This window comes from Bos indicus, chromosome 18 (assembly GCF_029378745.1).
Source record: "Bos indicus isolate NIAB-ARS_2022 breed Sahiwal x Tharparkar chromosome 18, NIAB-ARS_B.indTharparkar_mat_pri_1.0, whole genome shotgun sequence".
NCBI classification, from domain to species: Eukaryota; Metazoa; Chordata; class Mammalia; order Artiodactyla; family Bovidae; genus Bos; species Bos indicus.
In genome coordinates this window covers 11,245,270-11,263,412 of record NC_091777.1, presented here as the reverse complement: position 1 = coordinate 11,263,412, position 18,143 = coordinate 11,245,270, and the positions used below count along the sequence as shown (strand labels likewise).

The window sequence follows — 18,143 nt, the reverse complement described above, 5'->3', positions numbered from 1 at the left end:
TTTGAGTCTGACTTCCAGACTGCAAGATAATACACTTGTGTTGTTTACGCCCCTAAGTATGTAATACTTTGTTCAGCAGCTCTAGACACTCGATACACTGAGGAAACCTGGAGGGAGAGCCAGAGAGCCAGGAAGAAAGTCCGGAGAGCTGGCTGTCAGGAAAGAGGTGGTGGAGGCTGGGGAAGCCAGTCTGGCGTTTATGACTTGGCGTGGATTTTATGATCAGCAGCACAGCCTGTGTGTACCGTACACGGGACACCTGCTTTCATCATCAAAGAAAAGGACACATTACCCAGAGGCAAAGAGCGCTCACCCCGAAGATAGGGGTGAACGCCTCTAAGCCAGGACTCCTTCCGAGATAAGGCTCTCTTCCCAGATGTCAAGGTCATGCCTCTCACTGCGTATGTCCTAATCTGTCCTTTTGGTGACCTTGAAGGAATGTACCCCTGCCATGTCTGATGGAATTTCTTTTTCTTTGTTGTGACAGGGTACAAACAGCGCTGAAAACCGTGCTTCTCAGGAGCAGTCTGTCTGGGCTATGGCGAGCCTGTCTCCCGGGCTACAGTCCTCGGTTTGGCCCACGTGCTCCGTTCTTATTAGCGATTGTTTGCATCGACACAGGGCCTGGAGTCTGGGCTCCGGAGCCAGATGGCCCAGGTTCAAGTCCCCTCTGCCCCACTGACTGTGTGGGCTCAGCCCTCCAGGCTTCTGTGTCCTCACTGTAAAAGGAGAGCACTGTCCTCTTAAGGTCACTGCAGATGAAGCAAGGCGGTTTTTACACAGTGGCTAGCGCCGATCTGATTGTTACACACGGTTGACCCTTGGACAATGCAGGGGGCTGCTTTGATGCCTCGGAGCAACGAAGCCCCTGAGCCGCAACTACTGAGCCTGTGCTCTCGAGCCCGGGAGCTGCAACTCCTGAGCCCACGTGCGGCAGTTCCTGAAGTCCGGACGCTCTAGAGCTCAAGAGAGCTTCCGCAACAAGAGAAGCCGCTGCAATGAGAAGCCCTTTGCACCGAAACTGGAGAGCAATCCCTGCTCGCCACAACCAGAGAAAGCCCACACGCAGCAAGGAAGACCCAGCACAGCCAAATAAATAAAATTATTAAAAAAAAAACTACTATGAGTAAACAAAGCTACTGATCTGCAAAAGGACCAGAGAGAAAATCTGCAGAGTGTTGGCGGCCGGTAGCTTTGAAAAAGTCCTTGTGCTGGCAACGACTAGATACCATTTAATCTGATAGAAGCAGGGCAGGAAGAAAACCAGTTGAAGTAGGAGGGGAGTTATTTGGGGTTTAAAAAATTCTTTCAAGGAACTGTTGTCAAACTTGGTAATGATAAACAGTTAAACCAATGGCTGATGTTCGGGACTCTGTCCCCACCTCGGGGCGCTGCGCAAGCAGGCTGATGGTCTTAGCTCAGTTCGGCATCATCAGAACCCCTCGAGTTGGGAATGAACATTAACCCCTCTGACAGATGAGGAAGCTGAGGCACAGAGAGGTTAAGCTACTTGCTCAAGGTCACACAGCTTCTGAAGGATAGGACTTGGCTAATGGCCAGCCCCAGGGCACTAATCACTTCACCGCTCTGCCTCCCTGTAGCGTCCATAGTATACATGCGTCCTGTCTATCAGCTGCCCAGTATGTGGACAGCCCGCCCCTGTACCTGGGGACTCCTCCACGTTGCAGGGCAGAGCCCATCCCTAGGGAGGCATGGACAGTGTCAGACTGGTTTCCCCAGCTTTCTCTGCAGGTGGGGCTTGGCCACTGGATAGCGGCTCCTCTACTGGGAACCACATGCCCTGGACTCGAAGGCTGGATGCTCGTGTAGGGAGAAGCAGACGGAGAGGAATTCACCCTGGTGTGGGGTACACTTGCTGTGCCCTGCCTGGGGATCTGAAAACAGGGGCAGAGGAGCTGGAAAGCCCAGGTGCCTCTGGCCCCCGCCTCACCTTCAAAGCCAGGCTCAGGGTGCTGTAAACGCAGGTCCCGGAGGTTGGCTCCCAGTCTCTTTTGTCTCCCTCCACTCCCTACCTCTCTCCAGGCCACCCTTCCAACAGCTTGCTATTGACCCAGAGAACACCCCGGAGGTTGGCTCCCAGTCTCTTTTGTCTCCCTCCACTCCCCACCTCTCTCCAGGCCACCCTTCCAACAGCCTGCTATTGACCCAGAGAACATGTCCTCCTTAAATAAATAAATCAGGCCGATAACCGGGGCTTAATCCTTTATCACTAAAAGCTTTGAACAATCCTTAAACCTTCTTGGCAGGGATCATAAAATAGGTTACTCCCATCAACGGATCTCTCTGAACCTGACTTCACCTTTTCTTTTTTTTTTTTCTTCCTTTTCTTGAGGATTCAGGATCATCTTCGACAGCCTCAGGGAATGTTCTGTGAGGTTGTGACACCCTGAGACCCGCAAAGGTTGGGGATGGAGCCCCACACCCGATGTCCCAAACTGCACTCTTAACAAAGGCTTGTGCTACTTTCTACGGCTAGACTAGTTGTTATCCTTGAGATTAAGCAGTCTGACAGTGCTTCTGTCTGCCATCAGTATGGTTGTTTCTAGAAGCAACTTATCCCTCATTCCTCAGCTATAAACCCATTCCTCAGCTATAAAATTCCTCTCTATTGCAGTAGGCTACAAGCTAGAAAATCATATAACCAAAACGTGTTAGCTTATACTTACATGAGAATACATAATTTATGAAATGCCATCGGAGGAGCTTTGTGCTTAAAATTAGCTTGCTTGCTAACTTTCTGCTTGTGTGCACACATGCCTATGTCTGTGTATATGTGTGTGCAAGAAGGAGAGAATGCCTGCCTCCGAGAAGCCAAGTGTCTGCACGGCCCCTGGACCGGGGTCTGGGCCCCTCACCTCTGTGAGACGGATGTCAGCAGGGACGCGGTCTCCGATGGAGAGAGACACGATGTCTCCAGGTACCAGGTCTCGAGCTAGCAGGTGCTGGAGCTTTCCTTCTCTTATGCTGCATTTTAAACAGGAAAAAGCAAATGCATCCATGTTGACATCTCAATTTTAGGCAGTTTGATAAACTTGAGCAAAGGTTACAGAAATACATTTTCTCTTTCCGATGTGGACAAATGCTTGTGCTTTAATGGTTTTATTATTTTTTAAATTCACATGTCCTAAAAGACTCTTGGGAAAGAGCTTATCTCCTGGGAGAACTTGGGCTTCATTTGAAAAGTGAGGTGACTACTGTTCACCCTGCTTAGAAACAAGGCGGGGCCACACGGCCTCTAGAAGCCTCTGCAGGTCTAGAGAAGTGGTTCCTTAACAAAGCTGGCAGCTGGCAGTGCTTCTGTCCTCGGAGAACACAGCGCTCTGGTGTGCAGAGCCCAGCTCTGACCTCAGGGACAGCAGAACCTTGTTAAAGCCAGGAGGAGCACCTTAAGTGCCCGAGAAACCAGGGAGCAACCCACCCCCAGGCCTGGGACCGCACTTCATGGCTGTTTGCTGTTAGACATAGGCATGCTTCTGTGTACAGGCTCCCACTGGAACCCACGACATGCTGCTCCTTACCCAACATGGCAGAAGCCCCCCGGCGGGACCTGTGCCCCTCCCTGGGCCTCCTTCCTGTAGCAGCCAGAGAGTTCTTAAAGCACAAAATCAGATCACAACTTCCTCCTGCTCCAAACCCTCTCCAAGAACCTGGGAGTTAGACCCAGACACCCTACCTCCTGCCACGCACCCCCTTGAATACACCCAGCTCTTTCCAGTCTCAAGGTCTTTGTGGATCTTGAATGGTGGAGCAGACACTCCCCTCTTCCTTGTTAACAGAATGCAGTTATCCAGGTACCTGCCTTTCTCCCCGCAGCAGAGTGCTCCGGGGGTGGGTCCTGACAGGCTGAGACGATCAGGGTGACCCCATCCCCTGCCCGTGACTGATGTAGACACAGGCATGGTCTACAACACTGGCCTAAGAGATAGGAGTGGCATTTGGCAGGGGCTCAAGAGAAAGGTTTTCTCATTCTTTACAGACACACATGGCCTCTTCTGTTGGACTTTTTCATCTTTATCATGTCTGGTTGTGATGTCTAGAGCTGTGGCAGCCATCCTGGGGCCATGAGGGAATCCAGAATAAGAACGAAGCCAGCAAGCTGAGGATGGCAGAGTAAAGAAATAAAAGGACCAGGTCCTTGATCCCATCTTGAATTAACTAGCCCCACTGGCCCCTCACCTCAGATCCCTTGCCATAAGACAACACCATTTCCTTGTGGTTTGTGCAGCTGAATTTTCTGGGGTTTATAGCCAAGAGCACCTATCAGATAGACGTCTGCTCTTCTCTCGACTCTTCCCATGGCTGGCCCCTGCCATTTATCAGGCCTCAACTTAAAGGTCAGCTCCACCTTAAATGTCAGAGCAGAGTAACCTGCCAGCCAGATATTCAAGATTGTTCCCACACCTCCACCAGTCACTGCATCTCCATGAGGTTCTCTTTCATTTTTGTGTGGCTTTGGCTTTCAGTCTTTTTGGCTTTAATGCACCTGCCTCATTCCAAAATCATTTCATTCCTTCACTTCATTATCTGCCTCGCCTGTTAGGAGTGTGAGAGGTCCAAAGGCCAGGGCTTTCCTATCTCTCACCTGGGACATCGCCATGCACACAGTGGGTGCTTTATAAATATTTAATGAATGCACAAAAGATGGAGGTAAGCAGGAAGGGTCTGCAGGGCAGATGCCTCTCCTGACATGGGGCTCGGGGGCTCGGGGAGGCAGGCTGTGTCCCTTCACTGCTCTTTCAACTCTCCCAGGTTGCCTGCCTCTGCGGCTCTTGAAAATAAAATTGTCTTTCAGAAGCAACTCCCAGGGACATCAATAATGCATACTATTCGCCTGAAAGGCCAAGACTTGATATTTAAACTTAAGATCAGCTCATCAAACCCCATAAATCATGGATGCTTCTGTCTGCTTATAGGATTACGTCATACATCACACGTCTGGATTTCTGACACCTTGTTCATCCCATTATTAAGCCCAGACATTTTTACTGCCCCCCAAAAGAATCTTCTAGAATTGACTCATGCCTCTCATGCTTTCACAGCATGCTCTTTTGGTCTCTACTTTGTTACTCATTATTCTCTGCCTTGTATCTCTCTCTCTCACACACACACACACACATACACACACTTTTCACTTGCTGACTCCTTGAGAGGAGGGACCTTGCACTAGATCTTTCTATCCTCCAGCTCTATGCTCAATTATGCCATCTGTATGCAAATATATGTTAAGGTTCTTTCTCCCAGCTTATCCTTGGGATAAAAGAGAGTTACTATCTGTTGAGATCCTTCCAAAGTACCTTGGATCACAAGATATCTGCAGTGACTTTCTTATGAGTGGCAGTGTGTATTTGGGAAAGACATAGGACTTAAGACAACCTCAGCTGATGCCAGGAAGGGTGAGGGAGAAGACCTGGGCCTTTTCCAAAGTGGTTTCATGTTTACAAGGAGAATAACTGGTTGGGGATTGCTGATATACTAAAAAATTAAATTGAAACACACACAACAGCGGGCCTGCAACATTCTCACTTCTGCTTCTGCCATTTCCTTTACCAAGGGCAGCGGCCCCTGCAAACCCTCTAAGCTGAGCCATCTGTGAGCCACTAGCCTGTGAGGCTGCTTGAGTTCAACTTAAATAAAATGAAGAATTCAGTCCCTTGGGTGAAGTCCTCAACAGCCATATGTGATTAGTGACGCTGTCCCAGGCAGCGCGTATGATGGAATCTTCCAGAAAGTCCCTTTGCACAGCACTGAGCTAAGCAGACAGGCCCAGGAGGTAAGGGGAGACATTCTTGTCTTTCCTTTTTAAACATCTTTTGGGAGGGTGATGTGATAACAAAAGGCAAAGCAGGAATGTTCGGGTAGGAAAGAGGCTGGCGGGCAGCTGAGCAAATGGCCAGGGTTCATCACTGAGCTGTCCACCCGCTTCGATCAGAGTTCTGAGGCCTCAGCTTATTATTAAAGCCCTCCGCCTCAGCTTCTGAGCCTCAGGAAAAATGTCAAATGCCTTCTAGGAAAAATGCACACAATTTTGCACACTTCATCACAGGTTTCGTGGGCCACCCTCTTCCCAAAGCCCTGTCATCCATGGCCCCCAGGCTGGGCACTCGGATTAGACCCCAGTGACAGAGTGGAGGCCCAGAGAGACCGAATGGCATGCCTAAGAATGCACAGCAATCCGCTGGCGGGGCAGAGGTCAGGTTTGCTAACCCTGGTGAGCCACAGTTCTCCCATATCACACAACAGAGGACATAAATCTGGCTAAAGTTTTGCCAAACTTGCCAGCCCACTGACTCCTCTGATGAACCACAAAGTCCTGGGGTTAGGTGGGCCGGAGGTCTCCGACTTACCAGTTGCATTCGGGGGGAACCAGCTTTGTCAGCTCTTCCAGAGATTTCTCTGATCTGTACTCCTGGCCGGAAGCACATGAAACAGTGTGTTTAAGTGGGGTCAGGGGTGTGGGGGGCTCCCCACAGAGCTCTCATCAGCCCGGGTGACCCCGCCCGGGAACTCAGGGCACATATACACACCTGGATGAAGGCGACGGTGACCACGATCAGCACAGCCTAGGGGGCAAACGGAGCGCACGTTAACACCCATTGCCAATGAGCAGGTAAGTGACCCAGGGGAGGCCTCTGTCTTCCAAAATGTATTTCCTTTTTCCTTGCAAACTAGAGCACTGTGCAGAGATTTAGAAAACAGAGGAGCCGGAAAAGCACTCTCAATTCTGCCTCCACAGGTTCACATTTGGGGATTATCTTCTTAGAGTTTTTGGCATAGATACGCTTGTAACACAGGATGATACACTACAGATACGATCATTTGTATCTCACCAGCATTTAATAACTGGCCACCTGACACGAAGAGCCAGCTCATTGGAAAAGACCCTGATGTTGGAAAAGATTGAGGGCAGGAGAAGGGGCTGACAGAGGATGAGATGGTTAGGTAGCATCACTGACTCAATGGGCATGAATCTGAGCAAATTCCAGGAGACAGTGAAGGACAGAGGAGCCTGGCGTGCTGCCGTCCACAGATCACAAAGAGCCAGGCACAAATTAGTGACTGAACAAATAACAACAAAGCTGCTAATAAACATGATTTCACATCAGAAGATGTGGATCTAGCCTCAGGCTTTTGAACAGCAACCCTGAATTCCACCGCACGGAAGGAATCTCTTTTTGTTTTTCAAAAGACAGCACTTGACAGATTGAAGGAAGCGGAAAGAAAGTCATTAACCAAAAGGTCACATATAAGAGCCACGTGTAAAAGGTCACACAGCGCAGGGTTCTGTTTATAAGAACGACCCAGGACAGGCAAATCTGGACAGACAGACAGCAGACAGTGCTTTCCAGGGGCTGGTGGGGGTGGGGGATGACTGTTGAATGAGCACAGGGTTCCTTTCAGGGCAACGAAAACATTTTGGAACCAGATACAGCTATGGTTTTTCCGGTAATCATGTACGGATGTGAGAGTTGGGGAGCAGAAAGAAGGCTGAGCACTGACAAATTGATGCTTTCAAACTGTGGTGCTGACTTCACCCGAGAAATCGAATTCTTCATTTTATTTAACTTGAATTCAAACAGCCTCACAGGCTAGCAGCTGCCCCTGCTCCTCCTGCCCTCAGTCTTTCCCAGAATCAGGGTCTTTTCCAGTGAGTCAGCTCTTCGTGAGGTAGAAGAACATGGACACTTCTTGTCCTTTCTTTATGCTGTGTTTTCTACTTTTTTTCTTCTTCTTACAGCCTAGTTTTTTTTCTCCTTGCATAACAAAGGTAAACTGAGACTCAGCAGGACCTCGGCAGCCAGGTCTGGGATGGGGGGGCACTGTCCCCCAACTCCCATGGGGTGCACTCACCACGGCGATGCTGATGGCATCCTCATACTTCTTTGTGAGGACGCTCACCAAGGCAGAGGCCAGGAGCAGCAGGATCAGGGGATTCTTGAACTGAAAAAGGAAAAACAGGGCAGTGGGATCTTGTCTAGGCTCATGGACATCAGAGACCAGGCCTGCTCTAGTGGAGCAGCGTCAGCTCTGCACCCAGAGCCTGGCTTCCAGGCCGGCCCTGCAGTGACCTGAGGGCCAGGAGGGGAGGACTGTCACCACCCAATGGTTCTCCTCCGCCTGAAGACCCACCACTGCGGTCCACCCAACACTGGCATCCTGGGGTCATTTCGACGGTGTCCCTGTCACCAAGACACCAGCCCTGGCCCTGCCTTCCAGTTCTTGGTCTTGCCTTGTCACGTCTCCTTGCTGCTCTGGGTCAAAACCTGCCCCTCAGGGCCAGCATCCTGTTTGCTCCATTCACAACAGGTCCATCTCAGAAACTCTGATGCAGGTTTCAGGATTTTGTGGGAAGCTCTCTAGTAGGTCTTTGGGGGTTGACTCCCACTAAAGGGTCTCAGACTGGAGCACTGGGGCCCCCAGGCAAGCCAGCTTTCTGAAAGTGTGATGACCCCCGTGTCCTAGCCCAGCCCTAATAAAGATTGATGGGAAACTTCCCCAAGGGTGCAGGCATGTGTCTGCACAAGGGACCCCTCCAGCCACGGGTTCAGGGTTAGCTCCGAGGTCCTCAGTCCTGGCTGGGGCTACTCTGAACAGCTGGGACCAGGCACTGGCCTCACCTTGAACTCTAATCCCAAGCCCAGAACCTCGCCCCCTCCCTGGTGGCTGGACCCAAGCAGCCCTCCAGACCAGCACAGACATCACCAGCCTCCCTCCGCCCCTCCTGGAGACCATGCCAAACATCTGCCTTGCTCCATCTCACATAGGTGAGTCACCATGAGACACCGCACACAGGTATCAGGCCCAGTGTGGAGACCCCACCACGGGCCAGTAGTACTGCCCTGGCTATAGATAATGAGACCCTCCCAGTTCTGATGGGGCCCCTTTTAAGCCCACATGTAAAGCAGGACAGGCAGAAAGCGGTCTGCCGAAACCTTACTGTGTGGGGAAGGGATGGTCACCAGAGACATTCATTACAATAAACAGTAACCGCCCCCAAACCAGCGTTTTCCGAGCACCTCTTCCAAGCCACGCCCTGTGCTCAGCACTTTACTGCATCATTTTATAGGCTCCTCCAAACCCCATGACACTTGTGGCTCAGCTGGTAAAGAATCTGCCCGCAATGCGGGAGACCTGGGTTCGATCCCTGGGTTGGGAAGATCTCCTGGAGAAGGGAGAGGCTACCCACTCCAGTATTCTGGCCTGGAGAATTCCACAGACTGTATAGACCATGGGGTCGCAAAGAGTTGGAACCGACTGAGTGACTTTCACTTTCACAACCCCATGACACAGGTACTGTTAAGTAGTCCTGCTTAATGATAAATGACCAACCCAGGTTTCTGAAAGAAACTGAACTGCCGAGGATTCATTTAGATCAGGCAACTCCAAAACCTGTGCTCTTAACAGTTATGCTCGAACCAAGGATAGCTGGCAGACACTGGGGCTGGGGGCAACCTTTATTAATCATGTAATACAGGCTCGGCTTCCTCTTAAGTAAAATTCAGAACAGGAGGGACTTACTAGTCCCATTTCCTAGATGGGGACAATTGAGGCTCAAGGCAGATTGGTTGCAGACTCAAAGTCACAAGGCTGGAAAGTAGGATTAAACCCAGCAGTCTGACTCTAATCTACCTCTGCTTCGTGACTCTGGGGCAGGGATTTGGGGCCATGCTAAGGTAGAATTCCTAGTGGTGAATCTTGAGACAGAGAAGTAGGACTGCCTTGTTAAGTGGTGAGATCCCTGTCACTGGAGGAGACAGACAGGAGAACCACAGCATCTGGCATGGAGCAAGTGCTCAATGAACACAAAGAATTAATAAGTGAGGGCACATGGACTTCCTGTGCTTGTCGAGGGCTAGAAAACACGGCCATCGGAAGCTGCCTTCCAATCCCACAGGGATACCCTGAGATGGATCCTTGAACCGATGAGGTTAAGATGAATAAGCATGTTTCCTGCTCTTACAAACTGAAGAGATTTCATTCCTGGAAAGGTCCTGGCTGGAGGCTGGATGACAGCCCTGGGTGTGAGGTGTTAGCCGGCAGAGGCTAGGTGAGCAGGGCCTAGTGGAAGGGGCAGCTGGGGCAGAAGTGACCAAGGCCGGGCTTCAGAAGGGAGAAGGTCCCCCACAGCCCATGTGTCAGCCTCCTTCCCTGAACTTCAACTTCCAGGAGCCTCTGCTGTCTCTTCCCAACACTGGCATTCCAGGAAATTTCTGGGTTGGCCAGAGTCACCTGCATACCTAGAAGCCTCTTCTGGTGCCAAAATGTGTCAATGAATGACATCTCTAGGGCACTAAGAACTAACCAATGAGCAGGGTGGGGACCAGAGGAGAAAGGAGAGTGAGGATGCTACAAGGAGGGCTGTGATTGGTCCCTGATCTGACCAATCAAGGAAGCCTTAAACATGAGCCATGGGAAGGCAGCAGAAGCCTGGGGTATTCCTGAGCTTGACTGAGAGGGAGGTGTCAGGAATGGGAGAGGGTGTAAAAGCCAGGGAGGGGAAACTGAGGTAACCGTGGCTTCAGGTATCTGGGAAATTCTGCCTGTTAACTGGAGCTTTCTGAGCTGGTCCTGGGTGGGAGGTGGGGTGTTGATTTCTATACTGGAACTTGCAGCAGGATCTATTTCAATTTTTTTCCCCTTCTTTCCCGTGGCTTCCAGGCATTTGACTGATACAACATGTATTCAGCACCAGTGGCAAAGGCTAAGAGGGCCAGGGGCTCTGGAGCCAGCTGCCTGGCTTCACTTCCCAGCAGCAACACTTAACACTGCAGGACTCTGGACCCTGGCTGCCAGGTAGACTACAGGACACTCAGTTAAATGTGAACTTCAGAGAAACAAGGAACTTTTAAAAAATTTAAATACAAGTAGGTCCCATGCGACATTTGGAACATACACTAAAAAACTCTCCTTTGCTTATCTATCTGAATTTCAAATGTAACAGACATCTGTAAATTTATTGGCTAAATCTGGCAGCCCTACACAACCTGGGAATGTTTCAGCTTCTCTGTATTGCACTGTCCTCAGTAGGTAAAGAATCTGCCTATAATGCAGGAGACCTGGGTTTGGTCCCTGGGTTGGGAAGATGCCCTGGAAGAGGAAATGGGAGCCTGCTCCAGTATTCTTGCCTGGAAAATCCCATGGACAGAGGAGCCTGGTGGGCTACAGTCCATGGGGTCGCAAGAGTTGGATATGACTTAGCGACTAAACCACCACATCTCAAAGCAGGGATCTAGAGGAAGAGTAAGTTGATGTTTACTTATTTACTCAGCGTGGTGCCTGGCACATGGTTACCTCTATGAATGGAAAGACTATTATTCGTGACTGTGGCCGCCATGGTAGTTAGTGAGTCCATCTCTCAGCTAGGAGCAGCCTGAAAGGGGCAAGCCTTCTTTGACCTTGTAGTATAGCTGTTCTATGTGCTGAGACTCGTCGACGGACACCCTCAATCCACAGTTACACAATGAACGGTGGCTCCCTTCCTCACCCCCAGGGTTACACTGGTTAATGCACAGAATGATGGCCATCATCCCACCTGATCGAGATATTTCTTCCACACAGGTTCCGTGTTATCAGCAACAAACTCATTCCAGCCATGGACCAGCCTGCGCTGCGTCACTGAGAACTCTGACAGCCCGTTCTGTAAATCTACCTGGAGGGAGAAGAACGGGCAGGTAAAGATCAAGGAGCCCACGTCACAGGATTCCCACTCTAGAAGCCAGCCGCTTCCACGATGATCAAGGAAAATGGGCTGTCCACAGAGGAGAGGGGACCAGCTCAGAAACCCCAAGCAAATGGGCAGAGACAGTAGGAGACCTACAATCTCATTCTTTTTCAATGAACCCGCACTTCCGCCCTACAGATACTACAGAGAAGACAGCCTTGGGTCTACATTTCAGGGTCTGCGATTATAGCATGGACACCTGGAGATGCAGGAACACTTACATTTTCATCTTAAGGAAGATGAGTCTGGGACAGTCAAATGGTGCAGCTGCCATGTGGAAGTACCTCCAAAAATCAAAAATAGAACCACCATACAATCTGGCAATTCCACTACTGGTTCCACTACTTTCTTGATACTGGTACGTATCAAGAGAATTGGAAACCAGTCTCAGTGAGGTATCTGTCTATCCATGTTTGTAGCAGCATTATTCACAACAGCCAAAGGTGGACGTGACCCGAGTGTCCATCAATGGGTGAATGGATAAGGAAAGTGTGGTACAGACACACAGACATACACACACACAGGAATATTATTCACCACCAACATGGAAGTTTCAGCTTTGCAAGAGGGAAAGAGCTGTGGAAATGGGTTGTACCACAACGTGAAGGTACTTAACACTTTGGAACTGTACACTTAAAAGTAGTTAGATGGTAATTTTTAGGTTGTGTATTTTGCCTTGAAACAAAGAAAAAAGGCCTGCCCTTAGAAACAAAAAAAGCTACATGATTCCATCATGCATGCCTTGTACCAGATACAATTTCAAGCTGTTTATACAAACTGACATTAAATATAGTGAATTTAAGAGTCAATAACCATGTAAGGAAACTTTGTTGTCCTGGTGGCAACAAAAGCTTCACTGTCTTTAAAAAGTGGATAAGAAAGCTCTACCAGGGACTTCCCCAGTCCAGTGGTTGAGAATCCGCCTACCAATGCAGAGGACACTAGTTTGATCTTTGGTCGGGAAGCTAAGATTCCACACGCTGCGGGCAGCTAAGCCTGTGTGTTGCAATGAAGACCCAGTGCAGCCAAAAATAAATAAATAGTACAGAAACAAAGCAAAAAAGTTCCACCAGATGGTTGAGATGATGGGAAGGCTGGACTGATTTCTAGATTCTTTTGAATAGAGCAAGAAAATCACGCTTTTTTCCTAGGTAGGGGAAAATGTCTTGGCAAGGAAAACATATTTCCTTCCCCTCTCCAAATGCTGACAAGTGGGACTTGAATTTAGATGGGCTTCTGAGTATTCTCAAGGAAAGGCTGGCCTGAAACAGTGACCTCCAGCTTCTCTGAAACTGTGGTATGTGAGCTTTTCTTAGTGGACTTCTATTGGCTTTCCCAAAGTGTGGTGGGTTATGAGTCAACACACACACACACACACCCCACGTTTGCTCAGCTAAGTCAAGATAACCGAAATCATAAAGCAAGCTAACCCCTTCAGCCTCACAGGGGACCCTCATGGAACGGAAGTGGTCTTCAGTTTGGCTTTTGTCTTGCCCTGGCCAGGAACCCAAATGCACCAGAAGAAACTGGCGAGAAGCTGGTTTCAGTCACTGGCAACACCATGAATTATAAAACATGAGAGGTCTGAATGGCAGGTGGTGAAGAGTTTAAGCTTGAATGTCAAAACACCCGGATTCAACTCTGACTGAGCTGCTATGGAAACTTGGGGGTCCCCTGAGACACTCTCTGTCTCTCCTCAAGAGGGAGGGGAGATATTTATACTTATAGCTGATTCAGGGTGTTATATGGCAGAAACCAACACAGCATTGTCAAGTAACTATCTTCTAACTAAAACTGAAGAGAAAAGAGAGAGAGAAAGACAGGCACAGAACACTGGGAGGACCGTGGCCACCAGGAAGGGCTTCCAGGGCTCATGGCCATCAGTGTGGGCGCCCTTCCTGGTGGGGAAGCAGAAATGTTGCAGGAGTATTTTCTAACAGTGATGATAACAATGTGTCATAGCTCAGGACTGTGAAGCCATTTTCAGGACCTTGAGCCGCTTTCCTCTTAATCTGAAAACCCCACAGCCCCAGGCCTCAGAGACAAACTCAGTTCTTACGTAAAATGCTTTGGCTAGGTCCTCTCTGTGGCATTTGCTTGCTTCCTTGGGTTCCAGAGCCACCACTGTCTTCTCTTTCTCGATAGCTTTCAAGTCATTTTGTCCATCAATCTGTGAGGAAAAAAAGAAGTAGGATTGCTCTTAGGTGCACTGGTCTTATATGGATATGTCTTTTTAAAATATAACATACAAAGAGAAAGGGTGCAGATCTGAAGTGTATAGTTCAGATTTTTACACACTGACCCATATAACCAGCCTCCAAATCGAGAAACACACATTAACATAAACAGCCCCCAGGAGATTTATTTTGCTGGGGTTTGAACTCTGTGCAAATGGTAACATGCAATATATATGCTTTTGTGTTTGGGTTCTTTGACTCAAGGTTATTAGTTAGATTCATGCATGATGGTGTGTGTGGTGATGGTTCACTAATTTTTCATGGCTGCACAGTATTGCACCAAATAAGCATGGCACAATTTATTTTTCTGTTTTACTGCTGATGGATTGTTTCCAACTGTTGGCTGTTATTGACGCATCTGTTTTCAAACAAATTTATTTTACTGAATGGAAAATCACAAAGCTGACAGAGCAGGGCAACAATTTACAGATTTAGAACCCTGGACCTTGAACTTCTGGGATTCTCAGTTAAGAAGGCACTGAACCACAGAGAATGGTTCCCGATGGTGACTGGTGGTATCATGGCCTGTTTTGGGAGACATTTGCAATAACCTAAGACTTTATTTTTTGGGGCTCCAAAATCACTGCAGACGGTGATCGCAGCCATGAAATTAAAAGATGCTTACTCCTTGGAAGGAAAGTTATGACCAACCTAGATAGCATATTCAAAAGCAGAGACGTTACTTTGCCAACAAAGGTCCATCTAGTCAAGGCTATGGTTTTTCCAGTGGTCATGTATGGATGTGAGAGTTGGACTATGAAGAAAGCTGAGCACTGAAGAATTGATGCTTTTGAACTGTGGTGTTGGAGAAGACTCTTGTGAGTCCCTTGGACTGCAAGGAGATCCAACCAGTCCACCCTAAAGGAGATTAGTTCTGAGTGTTCATTGGAAGGACTGATGCTGAGGCTGAAACTCCAGTACTTTGGCCACTTCATGTGAAGAGTTGACTCATTGGAAAAGACCTTGATGCTGGGAGGGATTGGGGGCAGGAGGAGAAGGGGACGACAGAGGATGAGATGGCTGGATGGCATCACCCACTTGATGCACATGAGTTTGAGTGAACTCCGGGAGATGGTGATGGACAGGGAGGCCTGGCGTGCTGTGGTTCATGGGGTTGCAAAGAGTTGGACACGACTGAGCGACTGAACTGAACTGAAGAAAAGGGGGAAACCCAGTTGAGGTCTGGGTGCCCAGCAGGTCTGGGAAGAAGCCACGTGAAAGACCTGAAGGGCACGGGAGGACATGGTAACCTCAGATAGGAGAATGGTGAGTATTTTTGCAAACTTATTCCTAGTATTCTGACACCCAGGACTAGATAATCATCTTTTCCTTTTCACCAGGTAGTTGGCACAGGGAAGTAGGAAGGGGAGAGGCTCTGCCTAACAGCCTCTTCCTTCATCTGAAATAGAGACAGCAAGTCCCCCTTTTACTTCATGCCAAACTGCTCCCTGCCCCTCATGTCCCAAAGGCCCCATTTGCTCAGAAATGGGCTGCTGACCACACCCACTTCCTGGGGTTGCTTCTCACTGTGCCAACGACCAGGAAGCAACCAAGGATTATTACACGTATCACTCCCCCGACTCTCTCCATAAGTCGACCTCACCATCTTCACTGTGCGAGATCCACCTCCTGGAGAAATGTACATCACAGCCCGAGACAGGATGTTTTGTCTGCTCTCAAGACCTGGTTCAAGTGTACCAAATCGAGGGCTTAATTCTTGCTCACACCACAGATGGAGGCAGTCCTGGGGTTACAGGAACTTCCTGCCTGGCTGTTCCCTAGCTTACCATTTCTGTCTGGCCACGACCAACCACACCCCATTCACTTTTTAGGCAGCAGCTCAAGCAACCCTGAATGTATAAATCCAGCCCTCTCCTCCACCTTCTCCTCTCTGTCTTTCTGTCTCTCTCTTTCTCTCTCTCACAAACACACACATATCCCATGTTGGAAACATTTGGATAGATTCCAGTTGCTCTCAGGACAGAACCCTACTGTCTCCAAAATGGCTGCAGCAGACCCCCACCTCGCACCCACCCTCCCTGTGTTCCTGGTCTGGGAGGGGCAGCAGTATACCTAGCTAAAAATCCCCTGCCCACTGGAGGAGTCCCGTGACCCCCAGGAGTGTGCTACTCCAGTGCCCCTGCTGAAGATGGCACATTTTCCCGGCTGCCAAACCAAACATAAAATCAAGGGATCTCGACCAAGGGCAGTTTCCCCCCTGGGGGACTTTGTTAGTGCTTGGAGATGTGTTTAGTCCTCATAACTGAAGCAGGGGTGGTACTGGCATCTAGTGGGTAGAGGCCAGGTATGCGGTCAAGTACCTTACAAGGAATGACTTGGAACAGAAAGGTCTATACTGCTGAGGGCAAGAAGTCTCACTTCAGAGGTCAAGGACTGTCTTGTCCTGACATCTCAGACCAGACAGCCACCTGCTCTACCCTCTCAGCACCCTGGACGTCCCCTTGATGGCGCCTACACCACAGTCACATGCATAATGACCAGCAAGTGACTATCACTTAAATGCCTCCCTCTGCTCACAACTCAGCCCCTCCAGAAGGCGGGGCCAGCACCTGGTGCCCAGAGGCTGCTCCATGGACACTCATGAGCTGGAGCCCATGACATCAGTGCCCGTGCACATGTACTTAGCCCCACAGGATGGATGACTAGACACCCGCTCTCGGCCGCAAGGCTCTGCTTACCCTCACCATCAGTGCTGCCCAGGAGATGCTCCAGCTCCGCTTGCCAGCACATCTCCTCGGGCAGATGACAATCTCCCTGACTGATCAGAGTTTGCTCATCTGCAAAACAGGGGTGATGCTGGCTAGCTACCCTCATCCTGCCTTTTTTTTTTGGAATCAAACATATGTGTGCCTAGACAGGATGTGACATGGTCCAGACCTCCCATAAACCCCTAGGAAATGCAGGTCCATACCTGCCCCAGGGACCAGGCCTCTGGCACATGGCTGGAATAACAATGATGGTGATGTCACTTGGGTTGTTTAGCCACATTTAGGTAACTCAAGAGCGGGAAGATGCACAGAGCAACAGAAGGGGCATGGAGGTTGGAATTGCACAGACCTGGGTTCAAATCCTCCTCAGTCACTGACCAGCCCTATAACCAGGGACAATAATCTGTCTCAGGTTGTTTTGAAGATTTAAAAACACCCAACGCTGGGGACTTCCCTGGTGGTCCAGTGGTTAAACATCCACTTGCCAATGCAGGGGACGGGAGTTCGACCTCTACTCTGGGAAGACCCCGTGTGCTGTGGGGCAACTGAGCCTGTGCGTCATGACTGCTAAGCCTGTGCTCCACGACAAGAGAAGCCACCGCGATTAGGAGCTCGTGCACCGCCATGAAGAGGAGTCCCCACTCACCGCAAGTAGAGAAAGCCCGAGAGCAACAATGAAGACCCAGCGCAGCCAAAACAAACAAAAAGCAAAATAAAAACAACCCAGCTCTGTAGTTGCACTTTGCATGGGGCAGGTGCATTCAGTAAATATTCCATAGAAGATCAGTAGCCTAAAGACCCAGAGGGATTTAAGAGGTGTGGTGACCCCAACACTTCACAGCCTCTCTCTCTGACTTTGTCTTGCCGGGGAGATGTTTCCTGACATTCTCAATGAAGTTTCTACAAGTGGCTGTAGAAGATACATAAATGCTTGAATCTGTGTGGTTTTATTTTTAAATTTTTACTTATTAATTTTTTTTGAATCTGAAGGTACAGATAGGAAACCTGTGAGTTCTATTTTTTAAAAATCTTTGATTTCCTTTTGATGCTGCTGCTGCTACTGCTGCTGCTGCTAAGTCACTTCAGTAGTGTCCGACTCTGTGCGACCCTATAGACGGCAGCCCACCAGGCTCCCCCATCCCTGGGATTCTCCAGGCAAGAACACTGGAGTGGGTTGCCATTTCCTTCTCCAATGCATGAAAGTGAAAAGTGAAAGTCAAATCGCTCAGTCATGTCCGACTCTTAGCGACCCCATGGACTGCAGCCTACCAGGCTCCTCCGTCCATGGGATTTTCCAGGCAAGAGTACTGGAGTACTGGTGCCATTGCCTTCTCTGCCTTTTGATGCTAGGCTTAAATAATTTCTCTATATATTTCAATTTTTTTTTAAAGGGTCCATCAACAGATCAGTGGGTAAACAAAATGTGATCAAGCCCAA

At 49.3% G+C, this 18,143-nt stretch overlaps 1 protein-coding gene across 4 annotated transcripts in view; it reads right to left on the bottom strand.

Annotated features, from left to right (window-relative positions):
* Positions 1–18,143, bottom strand: part of ATP2C2 (ATPase secretory pathway Ca2+ transporting 2) — a 76,972-nt gene that overhangs the window by 40,955 nt on the left and 17,874 nt on the right. For all 4 annotated transcript variants that reach the window (XM_070770388.1, XM_019978924.2, XM_019978925.2 and 1 more), the window contains exons 2-7: positions 13,800–13,910; positions 11,552–11,668; positions 7,870–7,959; positions 6,546–6,581; positions 6,366–6,427; positions 2,877–2,985 (exon numbers count right to left, since the gene is read on the bottom strand). In XM_070770388.1, coding sequence (XP_070626489.1) covers positions 2,877–2,985; positions 6,366–6,427; positions 6,546–6,581; positions 7,870–7,959; positions 11,552–11,668; positions 13,800–13,910 — 525 coding nt within the window. The remainder of the gene's footprint in view (positions 1–2,876; positions 2,986–6,365; positions 6,428–6,545; positions 6,582–7,869; positions 7,960–11,551; positions 11,669–13,799; positions 13,911–18,143) is intronic.